This window comes from Engraulis encrasicolus, chromosome 12, assembly GCF_034702125.1.
Source record: "Engraulis encrasicolus isolate BLACKSEA-1 chromosome 12, IST_EnEncr_1.0, whole genome shotgun sequence".
Lineage (NCBI taxonomy): Eukaryota > Metazoa > Chordata > Actinopteri > Clupeiformes > Engraulidae > Engraulis > Engraulis encrasicolus.
This window is the reverse complement of record NC_085868.1, coordinates 6,830,396-6,847,895: the sequence shown is the minus strand read 5'-3', so window position 1 is coordinate 6,847,895 and position 17,500 is coordinate 6,830,396. Positions and strand designations below refer to the sequence as shown.

General features: G+C 43.3%; 1 protein-coding gene across 1 annotated transcript in view; it reads left to right on the top strand.

Moving 5' to 3' along the window:
* Positions 1–17,500, top strand: part of zranb3 (zinc finger, RAN-binding domain containing 3) — a 120,296-nt gene that overhangs the window by 77,180 nt on the left and 25,616 nt on the right. Inside the window, exons 12-14 of the mRNA XM_063212502.1 lie at positions 3,412–3,585; positions 4,101–4,611; positions 15,338–15,589. Coding sequence (XP_063068572.1) covers positions 3,412–3,585; positions 4,101–4,611; positions 15,338–15,589 — 937 coding nt within the window. The remainder of the gene's footprint in view (positions 1–3,411; positions 3,586–4,100; positions 4,612–15,337; positions 15,590–17,500) is intronic.

Sequence of the window (17,500 nt, the reverse complement as noted above, 5' to 3'; positions counted from 1 at the left end):
AGGTCAAAAGTACCTTTCACCCTGTTATTGAACCACCTTCATGCAGAATGCCTACTACACTCTATTTCAAAAAGTATTTGCTAACCTACCTTGACTCACACATGAACTTAAAGTGATATGGTCCCATTTTTGGAAATAAGCTTATTTTACACCTCCCCTTGAGTTAAATAATAGGGTTTACGGTTCTCCTATACTTTCAACCATTCTCTGGGTACGGCAGTGCAAATTTTACCTCCAAGCTAGCAGTTCACATTGAGTCCTATGAGACCAGTTAGCCTCCAGCTGGTCTCATAGGACCCAATGTTAACTGCTAGCATAGAGGTAAAATTTGCACTGCCATGCTTAGAGAACGGTTGAAAGTACAGGAGAATGGTAAAACCCTATTATTTAACTCAAGGGGAGGTCTAATATGAGCTTGTTTCCAAAAATGGGACCGTATCACTTTGGGATCTCTGCGCACTGTACGTGGGCTAACCTGAAGGTCACATGTTTTTTTTTAGCTCAGTAGCAATTGACTGTGTAAAAAGTCAGTGACCTCTTTGCACTCAGCATCCTCTGACCCCTCTCCATCAGTTTACGTGGCTTACCACTACGTGGCTGAGTTGCTGTTGTTCTATAACTCTTCCATTTTCTCACAATAAAGCTGACAGTTGACTGTGGAATATTTAGGAGCAAGGAAATTTCGTGACTGGATTTGTTTTACAGGTGGCATCCTATAACAGCTCCACGTGGGAATTCAATGAGCCCATTAGAGCTGTCCATTTTTTCACAAATTTTTAGTCTAGTCTACATACCTAGGTGATGATTTAATACATCTATGGCCTGGCCAAGTGATTAGGAGCACCTGATTCTGATCATTTGGTTAATTAATTATTTTGGTAATAAAGTGTTTGAGGCTCTAAGACATGAATCGAGGTCATCAGACCTACAATACGATTGTCCACAGTTTTGGTGGGACGATGTCCGTCATTTTGTGCACACAGACCATGTCCAAAGAAAACTAAACGCTGTGTTGCTCTTTCGAGGTAAAATTGATCTGCATTAACACTGTCGCGTTTGCCATCACACACATTTAAGGGGATGGTTGAGGGTTGAGTGTCACCCAGGTCATGCCAGTCAGTAAAATGAGCGCTCTAGGTGGGGCATTATGCCGCGATCACACCGCGGGCGTTGAAAGAGCTAAAACGCTGCTGACTCCTGCCTGGAGAGCACTGGTCAGGGGCGTTGAACGCGGCAAACGATTCAACCTGAAGCGTTCTCCCAGGAATCTCGACCAACCGAAGCTTGTGATTAGAAAAATGTGAACATTCCATTGGCTGCCGCCTGCTGCCGCTGAGCTCATTACATATTTTTAGATGAAGTTCAACTTTTGACGCCCTCGCCTCTTTGCTGCTTTTCACGCTTCTGCCGCCTCCTCTCCCATACAAAGTCAATTACTTCCGCATCTTTCCACGCGTTCAACGCCCGCGGTGTGTTCGCACGGTTAGCAGGCCATCAAGCAGATAGGAACGAATGTGCAAGGCAGCATGGGAATTCCCAGACTACACGCATGTACCGTAGTACACTTTGAACTACAGCAAAGTACCTTGACATCACCAAGGCCACCTCTCATGTAACTATGTGGAGCATGCCCAAAAGACAGGTTTACGTCTCGCTCACACACAACACACACACACACATTGGCGGTCCTGCTATGACTGGCGCCCCAGGTGACACCCCCTGCTGCGTCCCGCCTCCAAACGCAGCCCGCCATAAAAAAAAGATTACGAAGATCACAATGTCATCGTGGGCAGAATTTCGCAATGGTGCCTTCCCCGGCAATGGCCTGGTTGGCCAGCCCCTAGGACCGACCCCACACACACACACACATATACACATACACACACACACACACACACACACACACACACACACACACACCTGCATGAACACTGCCGTGTTTACAGCCACATTGGCAGGAAGGTTGGAATGGATGGGCACTCCCGGGTGGGTCATGCCAGGCAGTGAATGAGGGCACCAGGGGGGACACATTAATCTGTCAACTGGAGCGGCTGGAACTGCTGTCACCAGGGCTACGGGATTGCTCAGCAGTGCTGAGTGCCAGCATGCTTAATAAGAAGGGCTGTGTGTGTGTGTGTGTGTGTGTGTGTGTGTGTGTGTGTGTGTGTGTGTGTGTGTGTGTGTGTGTGTGTGTGTGTGTGTGTGTGTGTGTGTGTGTGTGTGTGTGTGTGTGTGTGTGTGTGTGTGTGTGTGTGTGAAAAAGAGAGTCTGTGTGTGCGCATGTGTCTGTGTGCGCACTTGTGTGTGTGAAAGTCACTTGTGTTTCTGTCTGTCTGCTTGTGTGTGCACTTGTATGTGTGAGTCACTTGTCACCGTGGCTGAGTGGCGTCCGTGGTGAAGGACCTTGGGGGGAAATTACTTTATCAGTGGGATTTATAATCACATGGAAATAGTGAGAGATGACAGTCGGGACATCCAGGGGGTTCGAGGTGGCGTAAAGGGTTTAATTTATTAATCAGGGCGAACCCGAATTTATTATGTCAAGGTTGGCAAAGGACTTTAAAATGTGCCGTAGTTATGAAGTGTGTATTGAAACCATCTCGAAAAAAAGACTTTCATGACATTAATAGTTGCATCAATCAAATGTTTCTGGAAAATTATAGCCATTTATTTAATTGATCATTTAATTAATTGCTACAAAAGTGGTAATAAGTACCTTTGGCAAAATGATGTAAAGTGATTAGGAGGGCAATAGAATCTAAAAGCCTGTTAAAGCTAGCTTGCTAATGAGTGCAATAACCAAGCATTAATTAACTTAAGTGGTTGATTGGTGCTCTTATTTTCCCATTTCATGTTACTTTTCTACTGCAGAAGACTGAACTGTGTGCCGTTAATGGGTAATATTTCATAATAACTTCTGTACATATATAATGTAATGATTAACTGTCAATTAGCGGGAGCAGGTGAAGTGATGTGACTTAGTAAAATAATTTTCAGCACCATAGTTTTAAAGACCATTTCTGTGGTCAATTCAAAATGCTGTGGCCACTGTTGTTTTGCTAATTGTTTGAGGTTTTGCCACGCACTACAGGGGAGGGATGATGACGGCCATTACGTTGAACAGGCAGAAGGAGTGCTTTAATGCACACATTACAACTTACTGTTGCATAGTTTTGTTAATTGCTTGATGTGTTGATAGCGCTGCTAGGGACAGTGACAACAGTACGCTGACTGGAAAGAAGGGGTACCAGACAGAAATGTAATACTTATTATCATCATTATGAACAATAGCCCCACACTCTTTAACGATAGATTTAATCCTTAGCAGTTAACCAGAGCACTGGTTTGGATCAGTGGTTACTTAGGATCCAGTCCTTATTTGTTTTTTTGTCTGGTTGTTGTGGTCTTTAGGAGACGGTGACGGGCAGTACGCTGAACGGTAAGAAGGAGTACCTGAATGCGGAGGTTGGGGACAAGGACAAGTTTGACTTCCTGAACTTCGCTCAGGCCTGGAGCCCCAGCGAGGCCACCGCCGCCGCCACCAACGGCCCCGCACACGACAAGGACGAGGTCTTCTTCTCTCACGTGAGTCGCCAAGATCCAACAGTTAATATTGTCATTGTCCAAAAAGGCAACAAAATAGTGTTTGGAGCACAACACTCGGCAGCAGTAGTAGTGGATTCCCATTTAAAGTGCAGTGCCGGCATCAGTGCTTGAAACCCCCTTCCTTTCCTACTTAAAGTGCAAAAAAGTTAGAAGTGTTTGCTTGAGCAAGGCACCTTAACCCACCCTGCTCCAGGGACTGTAAGCAATACCCTTCTAAGTTGCTTTGGATAAAAGCGTCAGCATAGGGTTAGGTTAAGTGATGTAATGTAATCAGGGTTAAATATTGACTTTTTTCATCACTAGACAATATGGCTAGTAGATGTTACATCTTACTAGCCACACATACACTGTCTACCAGTCCAAGTGGCTAGTGAGTTTTCTATTCTATCAGCCAAACTGAGTTTTCACCAGCATCTGGCCGGTTGGCTGGTGTTAATTTAAAGCCCTGGATGTAATGTCATCTTAAACTCAGCCAGGCCCTTCTTTTCCCCCAGTTTGAGAAAGACAAGCAGCACGACATCCGTGCCTTCTTCTCGCCCTCCTCCAACAAGGAGAAGAAGCGGAAAAGACCTGGAGAGGACGAGGAGACGGAGAGAAAGGAAGAGAAAGACATCAAGACCGGTGATGATAATGACTGTATCTGTACCACTCCTCTAAGACCTCCACCCCCATCCCAAGATGCCCTGCACTCAAACCCCCCCACCACCACCACCACCACCATCATCACCCCCACCCCCAGCCCCCCTCCCACCACAGACCAGGACTTTGCCCCACAGGCGAAGAGACTTCGGCAGGCCACCCCTGTGTCAGCGAGAGGCAGGGGCAAGAGAGTGTCCGTGGGGGGCAAGAGCAGCCCCCTGGCCGCTCTGATGATGCCCCCGCGCAGGCTGTCGGAGGGGCAGGTGGGGGTGAAACAGAAGTGGAGCTGTGGGGCGTGTACCTATAACAACAGCGGCCTGCTGCCATACTGCGAGATGTGTGAATCACCGCGACCTGGACACGCAAGTGAGTAATACGCACACACACACACACACACACACACACACACAAGAGTGTGTGAGACATTCCACCACACTTCGTTGTTTTAGAGCCTCTGTCAACTCATTCCCATCAGACGTGGCAAACAACACCTTCGTTCAGCTGACACGTATATGATTTTATTTATACCAACCTTCCACAGTTCCTGCAGTGTGTGTGTGGGTGCTTATGTACGTGTGTGTGTGTGTGTGCGCTCGCGCTCGTGTATGTGTTAGTGGGTGTGCGTGCGGTTGTGGGCATGTGCGTTCGTGTATACACATGTCTAGGTGTCACTTACGCAGATGAAGGGTGAAATTAAAACTTCAATAACGATGTGCGGGTATAAATAGCGTGCGAAAAAGTGCTTCTGTTTGCCCAAGCTCATGTGCCTGCCTGTTATGCTGAGTGTCAAGTGTGTAGGTAGTGCATGCAGCGAGATTCTAAAATAGAACCATCTGGAATGCCTTATTACCAAGGCAACAGCACAGCACACCTCGATTTCTCTCACTCCCTCTTCCTTTCTTGCTGCATCTCTCTCCCTCTCTCTCCCTTTCTCTCCCTCTCTCTCTCTCTCTCTCTCTCTCTCTCTCTCTCTCTCTTGCTCTTTCTCGCTCTCTCTTTCTCTCGCTTTTCCCCCTCGTTTTTTTCCCTCATATCTGTCAACCGCATGCTCGCTTGCTCATCATTCCTGCTCAAGTGAAAGTTGGACTCGAGTATGCAGCGGAAAGATCCTGAAACTTTTGGGAAGTTTATGCATGTCCCTACTGCTACCACTAATGCCACCACCCCCACCCACAAGGCTCCATCACAGAATGAGATGAAGAAAACGTACAGTAAAGCATCTTCAAGATGAACTAGTTTTATTTTTATGTTAATGCAACACAAGCTAGTACAGTGCATGTAAACAAGATTAATTAAAACAGGACAATTCTACAGTTAGTCACTCAATAAGCAGGTTAGTCACTCACTAAATAATTAAATAAGCAGACAAAGGGTAGATAAATAATTTCCTTTGGTCAACAATCCTGCTGGACAACTCTTAGCACAGATTGCACAAATTGTTTGATGACCCGTTATTTTTTTTCCAATAAGGAAATTGATTTTTCAGTTTTCCCCCACTTGTTGAATGCAGAGAACAAAGTACTACCCAGACGAAAAATGAAATATGATTGGCAGCTATGTTTTTTTATTTTTTTTATTTTGTAAATAACAGTCTTTTCTGATAAATCGTTTTTGAGAAGTGCAGATGTGCAGCCCAAAGGAAGCAAAGGCAGAAGACAACAAAGTGCTTTGGGCTTTTCACTTTCAAGCAGAAACTGCTTTCATTATCCTCTTGCAGAGCGTGCGTGCGTGTGTGTGTGAGGGTGCGTGTGCGTGTGCGCGTGATGGCATGATGCGTCAAAGACTGGGTCCATCTTACTCAAGCTGTCACAAAAAATGTGTCATTTTGCATTTATCTTTGCTACAGTTGACCAAAATAAAAGTAGAAGTAAAAAGCAAACCTTGCCATAGCTTCCTTCCGACGCAAGTACCGGTAACTTCACTGAGTAACTGGTCTACATGTGCTGGGGGGGTTAGGTTTTTTAGGGGGGGTTCTGTAACAGTGTCTGGCCACCTCATTAGTTACAATGAAATAACTGTTGTAACCGCTATGCAATATCATGTGCTGGTGTTGTACTTACACCATCTATTTGCTTCTACTTTTACTTTGGCCACTTCTGATCCTTGCTTTCCTACCTCCATCCCTTTCTCCTTGTCCTTTCCCTTTATTTTTTCTTCCCTTTCCCTTACTTCACAGTCACTCCCTCTTTCAGGCATTTCAGAGTTCCCTTCTTCAACTGCAACAGACTTTAACATTCCTTCATACATCGATCAATTGTTTTGTTGTATCTGCAGTCTTAGAGCTGTATGTAGTACAATCACCATATGAAGGTAATTGAATTCATTTTATTGATGTCTGTACGTAGGTGATGTATGTATGTATGTCGGTACTAAACATGTACAGGATCCAAGATCCGGTTCCGGATCCGGCAGGGTTTTAAAGACTATCCGGATCCGGCAGGATCTTAAGCAGTGGATCCGGTATCCGGCAGTTACCTTAACCCTATCGCGCCGGATGCATCATAAATAATGCATCAAATTCAAAGCCCTCTCCACGCTGACACAAAAAAAAAAAAATCCATCTCAAAAACATCCTGTGTGTCATTTCCAAACGTCCTGCAGTACACGGAAACCGCCACAAGAGAGCAGCGGTCAACAACAAGTTGATCACAGCTCGGCGAAAAATGCAAAAATGGAGTAGTTCCGGTTTCCCTGACCGACGCTGAGATATCGTCAAATTGCAAAAGGTTTGAGTAACAAATTTCCGAAATATAACTCTAAATCCTTTAATTTGAACACTTGCTTTGTGCAATTAATCAAGGAAGAGTTTATATTTTTACACCGTGTTGCAGAGAGATCGTGCTAAAACTGATGAAACATATAAGCACCATCCGGCGGTGGCAGGAAGTCAGCCATCAATGCATTTGCTCCATAGGGAAACTTACAAAGCATACCACGACGATCGTTTAACAAAACACACAAGTTGTTTTACTTCAAGACAAAGATATTGTCTTAAGAAACAGGTTTTACTTGCAATTTTGAAAATGTAATGCAAAATGTTGAAATTATGATCTCGTAAAAAATGCATTGAAGTGAATGGAGAAATGGTCCAATTGTAGTAATGGACCCATATATTCAAATTACACATCAAAAATGAATAATGATCTATATTACACTCATAAATAGGTTGTTAAGCATTCGATCAGCTATGTTTTTACATAGATTTTAAAAAATTACCCAACCAGGCTGTGGGAAATGTAAAATATGGTCCTGCTAAAACAATGATAGGCTTATAAAAATGGCAGGATCTCACTAAATATTTAAAGATAATCCTCAAATTAAATTGTCTGACAACTTTTTTAAATTAAAAAAAAGTTGTAAATGCATTAAAAGTAATTTTTCAATGGTCATGAAATTGGAATTTTCATTCATTAAAAGCCTGATGCATCATATATGATGCATGAAATATCTCAGTGACCTTAACAAAATTTTGATTTTTTTTTTTACATTTCTTATAAGGGACCAATATTGAAGCAAATTCCAAAAAATTAGAATTTTCTCTCATTGCTTTCATGGTTCAGGTTTCACAGGGTTAAAATCAGGATCTGATGCATCTCTACNTTTTACGTAGCCTAGGCTTTTCAGTCAGTCTTTCACAACCCCAATCGCTGCATGGAGTGAAATCCCTTTGGAAGTGGCCGTTGAAGGCAGTGTGGCCAATGAGTCTTAAAAAAAAAGTTTTAGCCAAGGTAATAAAAAGGGTCCATGAGTGTGAGTTGGCTATGTGTTTCAACCCTTTCGTAGGATCCGGTATCCGGTTCCGGATCCGGCAGGATCTTAAGCAGTGGATCCGGTATCCGGCAGGATCCTAAAAATCAGGATCCGGTGCATCTCTAGTCTGTACATAGGTCTGTGTCCCCTGTCTTGACTATACCTGTACCTGTGACTGTGGATGTGTCACTATGGTGTCAGGCACCATGTTTTATTTGTCTGATGGTGCTCTCCTATGCTCCACATGCATGGCACTATTGTGCAATAGTCCTGTGATGTTACAAGTATATCTTGTCCTTCCTTAAACAAGTCTTATTCAGGGATGCAAAATTAATTTCAGTGAAAACTGACAAAGGGTCCGTATTGTATCGTATCGTTCCCACTTAACTCTCTCTCTCTCTCTCTCTCTCTCTCTCTCTCTCTCTCTCTCTCTCTCTCTGTCTCTCTCTCTCTCTCTCTCTCTCTCTCTCTCTCTCTCTCTCTCTCTCTCTCTCTCTCTCTCTCTCTCTCTCTCTCTCTCTCTCTCTCTCTCTCTCTCTCTCTCTCTCTCTCTCTCTGTCTCTCATCATGGGTGAGCGGTTAGGGCGTCAGACTTGCATCCCAGAGGTTGCCGGTTCGACTCCCGACCCGCCAGGTTGGTGGGGGGAGTAAACAACCAGTGCTCTCCCCCATCCTCCTCCATGACTGAGGTACCCTGAGCATGGTACCGTCCCACTCCCACCGCACTGCTCCCCATGGGGCGCCACTGAGGGCTACCCCCTTGCACGGGTGAGGCATAAATGCAATTTCGTTGTGTGCAGTGTTCACTTGTGTGCTGTGGAGTGCTGTGTCACAATGACAATGGGAGTTGGAGTTTCCCAATGGGCTTTCACTTTTGCTTTCACTTTCTTTCTCTGACAGCATCTTTTATTTTATTTTATTTTGTATTTATTTGTTACAAGGATAGCCCTTTGAGATGTGCCATCTCATTTTCGAGGGGGTTATACTTTTTTTCTTTTTTTTTCTTTTATTTAAATCTGTTTGAAACGTTAGTAGTGGTTGCACCTCATGTCTCACCCATTTACCAAATCCATTTCATACTGCGCTTCAGTCAGTTATCTTTTGGGATATAATCACAAAATATGAAGAGTCCTCTCTGTGTGTTCATAAAACAGACAGGAGCCATAGCACTACTCTTGCCACCTGTCACGTTTTTGTCCAGATTGTCCTGATTGTCCTGATTTTTACTGGTCTGTCCCACCATCGGAGTTCCATGTAACCATGTATTTTGACTGCAACTCAGAGAGGTTGCTCACTGACTCACTGTGTTATTTTGGAGGAATATAGTATGTGTGCGTGTGCGTGTATGTGTATGTGGGTGGTTGACGTTTAAGGGCGTAACGCAAAAAAAAAAAAAGTTTTTCAAATTCCTGAAAAAATGATGGATAAAAATTGGAAAAAAACTGAAAAAAATAAAACACTTAGTGGTCTGTGGAATTTCACCTTATTTTTTGCCATTTTTGGGAAAATGTGTCCTCCATCAACACATAGCATAGGCATGTCACTGCAGGAAAATGAAGTCACATCACAGGAAATTCACTGCATTATGGCCATTTTAATCCTTTTGTATACATGACTGACATCTGAGCTCATGCTAACTTGATAATGATATTGTGTTTAATCTTAATATGTGCTTTCATTTATAAAAAACATTTTTTCCAACTATAAGAGCAGTCACACCACAGGACACCATAAAATGAACCTAAGCAATTCGTGACAGAAAGATTGCAATATGAAGACATATTAAGAGGTTAAGAGTCACCTTAAACTTCCACAGCACTCTCCAATAACTGAGGTACTGACTGGTTAGGAGCCAGGCTTTAAGACCCTTGTAGTTGGCCTTGCAGCTGCCCATTCACAAACATTGACATACAGTGGTGCTCATATGTTTACATACCCCAGCAGAATATACTCTTTATCTGCGATTTCTCACAAAATATGACCGATTACACAAAACCTTTTTTTTTCACTCATTGCTAGTGACTGGCTTAAGATATTTATTAGCAGTATTCTGTGTTTACTCTTTCAAAAGCATGATCACAACCCAAACTACCCAAATGACCCTGTTCAAAAGTTTACATACCCTAGTGTCTGATGCTGAATATGGCCCTGTTTAACATCAGGGACCGCTCTAAATTGTTTGTGGTAGTTGTGGATAAGGCTCTTAATGTTCTCTGATGACAAAACAGCACATTCTTCCTGGCAGAATGGTTGTGTCCTATAATATTTTTGGGTGTCTTGCTGGAACCTCACATTTGAGGTTTCCCCTGAATGGCTCAATGATGTTGAGATCAGGAGAGTGAGACGGTCGCTCAAAAAGCTGTTTCCCGCCCAATTGGGCTGCTTAGGATGGTCATGTGCGGGTAAAAATGGCATTTAGCAGAAAAACCCGCCCAATTTTAGCCATAGAAATCAATAGAATTGGGCGGGATTTTGAGCTTCTAGGCTGGTTTTGAGCATTTTTTGGGCTGGAAATCATCAGCCTCATCTGGCAACCCTGCTTGCAGGTGCATCACAGTGGGACAGACATCACTGGAAAGGAGAAGCTGGAGCACACTGCAGCTTAGTTTTCAAGACCATTTTGTGCACACAAGCGACCAACGTTTCTGTGTTGCTACACCTTCTTCAGAGTCAAATGATAGCAAGAGAGAGACACACATTTCAAGACTTGACATTCACAGGTGATCCTACTTGGTTTGGCTAAATTGGTCTGATCTCATTGCAGGTAATTGACCCCACCCCCCAACACCAGGACAAGATTGTAGACAATTAGACAGCTTGCCAACTTCCCAAAACAAAATAAAAAAGTGAAAAAAGAAGACCACAGCCGCGATGCTGGAACAATTTGTTACAGAGAGCAAGACATATTGTGTTCCTCATTTATGCCCTGAGGCTCCACTGAATTTAGAGTATGAATCCAAAATACCTTTCCACAAAGCCTCTCTGTTTAATTGTCTGCAATCTTGTCCTGGTGTTGGGGGGTGGGGTCAATTACCTGCAATGAGATGAGACCAATTTAGCCAAACCAAGTGGGATCACCTGTGAATGTCAAGTCCTGAAATGTGTGTCTCTCTCTTGCTATCATTTCACTCTGAAGAAGGTGTAGCAACACCGAAACGTTGGTCGGGTGTGTGCACAAAATAAAGTCTTGAAAACTAAGCTGCAGTGTGCTCCAGCTTCTCCTTTCCAGCTATGCCAGTGACTTACTGGCAGTGTTGCCAGATGAGGCTGATGATTTCCAGCCCAAAAAATGCTCAAAATCTGCCTGGAAGCACTAAATCCCGCCCAATTCTATTGATGTCGATGGGAAAGATTGGGCGAGTTTTCCTGTAAAATGCCATTTTTACCCGCAGACGGCCATCCCAAGCAGCCCAATTGGGTGGGAAACAGCCCAATCTGGCAACACTGCTTACTGGAGCCTCAATGCCAGTGATTTCAAAAGCACTGGGACACTGATCTGTGATAGGTCTGTTAGAGCATTAGGTCCAACCCCCTATGGGCGGGGTTTAAAAGGTGGGAAAAAGGCTTGTAGTCTCAACAGAAATCCACCTCTCTAACACTTCCTATGTCGATGATGCAAAATGACCATTTTTACATCATTGACACAGGAAGTGTTAAGAGATGAATGCGGATTTCTCCTATCTCAGGGGGAATTGAGAGATTTTTGAAAGACCATTCAAAAGTATGACTGGGTGTCTATCAATGGAAAGCCTAATGCAAAATGGGTGGAGTGTCCCTTTAATAGTAGCTGAAAAAAGTTCCATATTGATCTCATTTTTCCAAATGACTTTGTCACATGCATTCTGATGCTTCTCACTATGCTATTTGGTGTATCATATGCAAAATAACATGTTTGCATTTTTGTAGTAATGGCTTTCTCCTGGCAACCCCCAACAGCCCCTCTTTCCTCAAGTGCCTCTTTCCTGTACAGTTTAAAACATTTTTTCATGTTGTCCTATATTTCACCTGAAGTTATTTTTTGGTTGTCCTATGTCTCCTGAACAATTTCCCTTGCAATGATCATTGCAATGCAATGATTCCCTTTCCCAGTGGCTTGATTCCAACCAAACCCCTCATATTGCATTTCTGAATTGAAATTCCAACAGAACCAACATGACAATATTTCGACACAGAAAGCCAAATCAACCTGTCATTAGCTTCAGAAAGAATAAAATGAAGGTTTTTGTGCGACCATCTCACTCTCCTGATCTCAACATCATTGAGACACTCAGGGGAAACCTTAAATGTGAGGTTCCAACAAGACACCCAAAGATATTATAGGAAACAACCATTCTGCCAGGAAGAATGTGCTGTTTTGTCATCTGAGAACATTAAGAGCCTTATCCACAACTACCACAAACAATTTAGAGCGGTCCTTGATGTTAAACAGGGCTGTATTCAGCATCAGACATTAGGGTATGTAAACTTTTGAGCAGGGTCATTTGGGTAGTTTGGGTTGTGATCATGCTTTTGAAAGAGTAAACACAGAATATTGCTAATAAATATCTTAAGCCAGTCACTAGCAATGAGTGAAAAAAGTTTTTTGTGTAATCCGTCATATTTTGTGAGAAATTGCCAAGAAAGCGTATATTCTGCTGGGGTATGTAAACATATGAGCACCACTATACATGTCACCCCACAGGACGCAATTTGTGTTACGAAATTGAACTTGTAGTTAATATTACTGTCTTGAGTTTTTTTCACATTCACATATCTTAATATAAAGTTAATATTTATGCAATCATGTCAAATGCTTCATACATTATTCAAAATGTTGTTGGTTAATTTATATATATGAAGAGTTCAGATGCAAAACCCCCTAAGTGCCATTTCAGAAAATAATCTTAATTAATTTTTATTTAACAGAAAGCTATCAAAATTGCATATTTTTTATTTTATTCATGTAATATAACCATTTATATGTATTATCAAGTACATGAATGTAAACCAAACCAACAACGGGGTTCTCTAAAAATATAGAAGTGCAGGTCTTCAGAAATGGAGTTAGGGGGTTTTGCATCTGAACTCTTCATATATTATATCCCAGGTTTCATTAATGTTATGGTCACACCGCAGGATATTTGACATATAAACCTTTACATAAATCTTAACAAAAATGTTTCTTCTCATCTAAGACTAATATGAAACATAATGTACCACATCTTCTTTCATTGACATTTGTTTTTTAAAGGAAAAATAACAGTTTTGTAGGTTTTTGACCAATGTTACGAAAAAACAAGGCGTCACGTCTCCCACCCGTGTGTGTGTGCGTGCGTGTGAAGTGAATGTCATCCCTCCTTAACTGTCCTGGTGACGGAGACACAGTCTGCCAGCGCAACACACACGCATACATGTACAGGTGTACACACACACACACACACACACACACACACACACACACACACACACACTGTGCCTTATTACCCTAATATGTGTGAGATCTGCCAGCCAACCCCCATCTCTGTTGGTCACCAGCACTGCAGTAGAACAACAGCACAATGAAGCTGAATGGCTGATTTGAGCTCTGCTGCTTTGCCCTGTGCGTGCATGCTTGCGTGTGTGTGTTTGTGCGTGGCTTTGTGTTTGGGTTTGTGTGCGGGCCTGCATGCATGCATGTTTGTTTGTGTGGCTGTGTGTATGTACGTGTGCATCCGTGTTAGTGTGTGTGTGTGCGTTTGTGCGTCTGTGTGTTTTTTCCACGACTGGTATTAGCAGAGCTGCTTCAGTGCGGTAACCTCTCTGCTTGTTAAAAGAGTGTGTGTGTGTGTGGGGGTGTGTGTGGGAGTATGTAGAGGGGTTGTTGGGGTGGTGTTATTGCACTCAGGTGACATTTTAGAAAATCCATAGACTGGCCTTTTGAAGAGGGGGAATTTCAGGCAGTGAAGAGGGGAACAAATAATTAGCAGGATAGCTGATATCTGTACCACTGCTGTGGCGTGGAGAAGTCATCATGCGCACACACGCGCACACGCACAAAGCACATACCCTCTGGATGGATTCTCCTCTCCCAAAATGACATTTCCATTTGAAAATGACACAAACACACACCTACATACACGTACACCTAGGCACACTCACACACACACACACACACACACACACACACACACACACACACACACACACACACACACAAACAACCATGCAATGTTTTGTCTACATACGCATACACACACACACACACACACACACACACACACACACACACACACACACACACACACACACACACACACACACACACACACACACACACACACACACACACACACACAAGCAGAAAGGCGCACACCCAAACAAGCACATATTCTCTGGGCCCATATGCGTGCATGGAATTAGTCATTTCCACAGAGCACCTGCTCTCCCTCCGAAGGCTTCATTTCCCTTTAATGAATTTGTTCATCGTGCCAGCTAGACGCTTGCTTTTAACCAACACCAGCACACACACACCATGCCTTTTTCTTGATATAGTGATGTAGTGGTCATCTTCTATGCCTTATCTTGTCTTTCTTTGCCCTTTGTGTCAGAAAATATTTGAGCTTTGATTTTGAGAAGGTTTATTTCAATATAGGCTAATTGATATGCATGGTATTGTTAGCGCTTGTGCTAAGCGAGTGAATGTGATAAACCGTGATGTGTAAGCTTTTGCATGAAAACACTGCGCCAATCCGTGTTAAATGACAAAATGCTTGTTTTTCTGAGAGTTTCTAAAACCACATTGAGAAGTCAAAGTGATTCACTTATTTTTTATCAAATGGAAACGGCTATCAAGCCTGTCACACTGCAAATGGTGGTACATTAACAGTAGTACATCAAATTCAAACCAATTTCCACTTTGGTTTAACTGCAGCTATGGTAACAGCATCATCTCTTTTATAAATCCTCTCTTTTTATCTCTTCGTTTTTTCAGCAATTCCTGACCAACAGCTTTATATTTTCATCCATTCCATCTCTTTTTATATATATATATAAATTCCTGAGCTACATCTTCCATCAGCAGTCTTCTGACCGCTTAGTCCAACACCATTTTCTGTGCTCAGACCTTTGGTGCGGAAAGGTTACCTTACCAGACAGTCCAGTCTGAGTGCTTTGGCTGTGTTCTCTACTCTTATGTCTTGTTAGAAGATGTGCCTCTGTACGTCACTTATCTTCCCCTCTCTCTCTCTCTCTCTCTCTCTCTCTCTCTCTCTCTCTCTCTCTCTCTCTCTCTCTCTCTCTCTCTCTCTCTCTCTCTCTCTCTCTCTCTCTCTCTCTCTCTCTCCCCCGATTCCTCTCCCCATGTCTTCCCCCACCCCTCCTACAGCGGTCGTTGGGAGTTCACAGACTACCACCACCTCCACTCCTCCAGAATCACCACCGCCCTCGCCCCAGGCTGCCAGCCCCAGCACAGCGCACCCTGACTCGGCCATGGAACTGGCGACCAGGTCCCCTCATCCGCCAGCCCTGTCGTCACTAACATCCAAGGCAGACACCCCACTGAGAGGGGACGGGGAGGCATGTGCGCCCCAGCAGGAGAACTCAGGAGGGGATGTGCCCTCGCGGACCAGCACAGATGGTAAGACACCCCTACACACATACACTACAACCGTGGTTCCCAAACTTTTCCACCGGGGACCGCCTTTTAGACCTAAGAATATTTCCAAGACCTACCACCACCGCTAGTCTGGGCGAAAATGACTGTTGACTCAGTCAAACAGGGTGGGAGATGGTCTGATCTTACTTACGCCATTTAAATTCATTGGAGTTCTGAATTCAAATTAAAACCCATATTGTGCTTTATTGCCATGACTGTTATGATATAGCGTCGCAAAAGCACGCAAATGACAAAACAAAAGTGTGAATATAGCAACCTTAACCGATCAGGAACGGACTTCACGGGTGAGTTCTACGTCACCACTCTCAATTGTTTGCTGATTGGCTAAACAGTCTTCAAACCGAGCTGGAAGGTTTTTGCCAGACTAGGTGCGGAGCCAAAATCTTTGGGAGGAGTACATAGAATGGCGTCGCCAGGCTACACCACCCCACCCCCCATATTTTCTGGCTTTTTTTGTCCATTAATATTGCTGGATTTTCCATAAAGAGTTTTTTCACTAATATTGCCGGAAATTCATAGGACAGCAATTGACCATGCAAGTTCATCATCTTACTCATCAATTGATGCAATTGTGCTGTTAACTGTTAACCTGTGGAAGTCCTTTCTGTCCACGACCCCGCCTTAAGTACCTATGTGACCCCACTAGGTGCACTGTAATATTGTTAGCAGTTTCTTTCCAGAATTAATTTTGCCCATTCACAAATGTTAGCTTTTTCACAAATAATTACCACCACCATCAAAATTATAAGTATTGATTATGACTGGGAAAGTGGCACTTTTCATGCATATATATATAGAGAGAGAGAGCATGAAAAAGGTGAATCTTCTCCATATCGGCCATTTTGAATTTCCCTAAATAGACGTTTTTAGCTGCATGACTTAGGCAGCACGGTTTCAATGTGCAGCATAGTTGCAATACCTACTCTGGCCACCATCCTACACAGTGCACCTTTAGGCCACTTTGGCCATTCATAAGAATACAGGAGAATGGTATTCACTCCCCCATCCACATTTCTCTTACTAAGGATACACAACTAACACCAACAATGTAGTGTTGTTGTTGTAACCCTGTCAAGGCAGAAGTGTCTTTCACCCTGTTACGAAAATGATTGTGGAAACACTATTTTAATGTTGGAGATAACTAGTTGGTGCTGCTGTAACAAGCACATTATACTGAGGAGTTGCTCACCGCGGTCTAGCGCCGAGTAAAGTCGAGTCACGCCGCTCAGACACACAACGCTATCATGAAGTGATTAAAATCATGCTGAGACGAGACACTGCACCAAAGGAAAGGATAAGACACACACACACACACACACACACACACACACACACACACACACACACACACACACACACGAACACGCACATACACACACACAGATCAGTGGGGGACTAAAGGGAAGCAGAGAGACATGACACAGATGTGACTAACGTGTTTTGTTGAAATGAAAGTGAGTGGCTTTTGATGATGACTTGCCACAGCGGTGCAATTTGCCTTGTGAAGAATCCTCCGTTTTCACGTAAACAAGGAGCTCCTTCTCTTTGTGTGTCGATCCTGAGATGCAGGAAGAGCCCACAGGAAGAAGACCTCAAATGACGGGAAAGATAGAGAGAGGCAGTGGAAGAAAGGGAATGAAAGATCAGGAGTGAAAGAAAGATAGAAAGATAAAGAAAGAAAGAAAGAAAGAATAGAACAAAGGACCATGAAAGGAGAGAGCCAGAGCAAGAAAGGAGAGAGAGTAAAGTAAGAAGAGAAGAAGCGTGTTAAAATGAAAGTCTCTTTCTTATGATTAATCCTCTCTCTTAGTCATTAACATCTGCGGCAGAAATAAACGTGCCAACCCCTATTTCTGTCATTGTCTGTAAAGC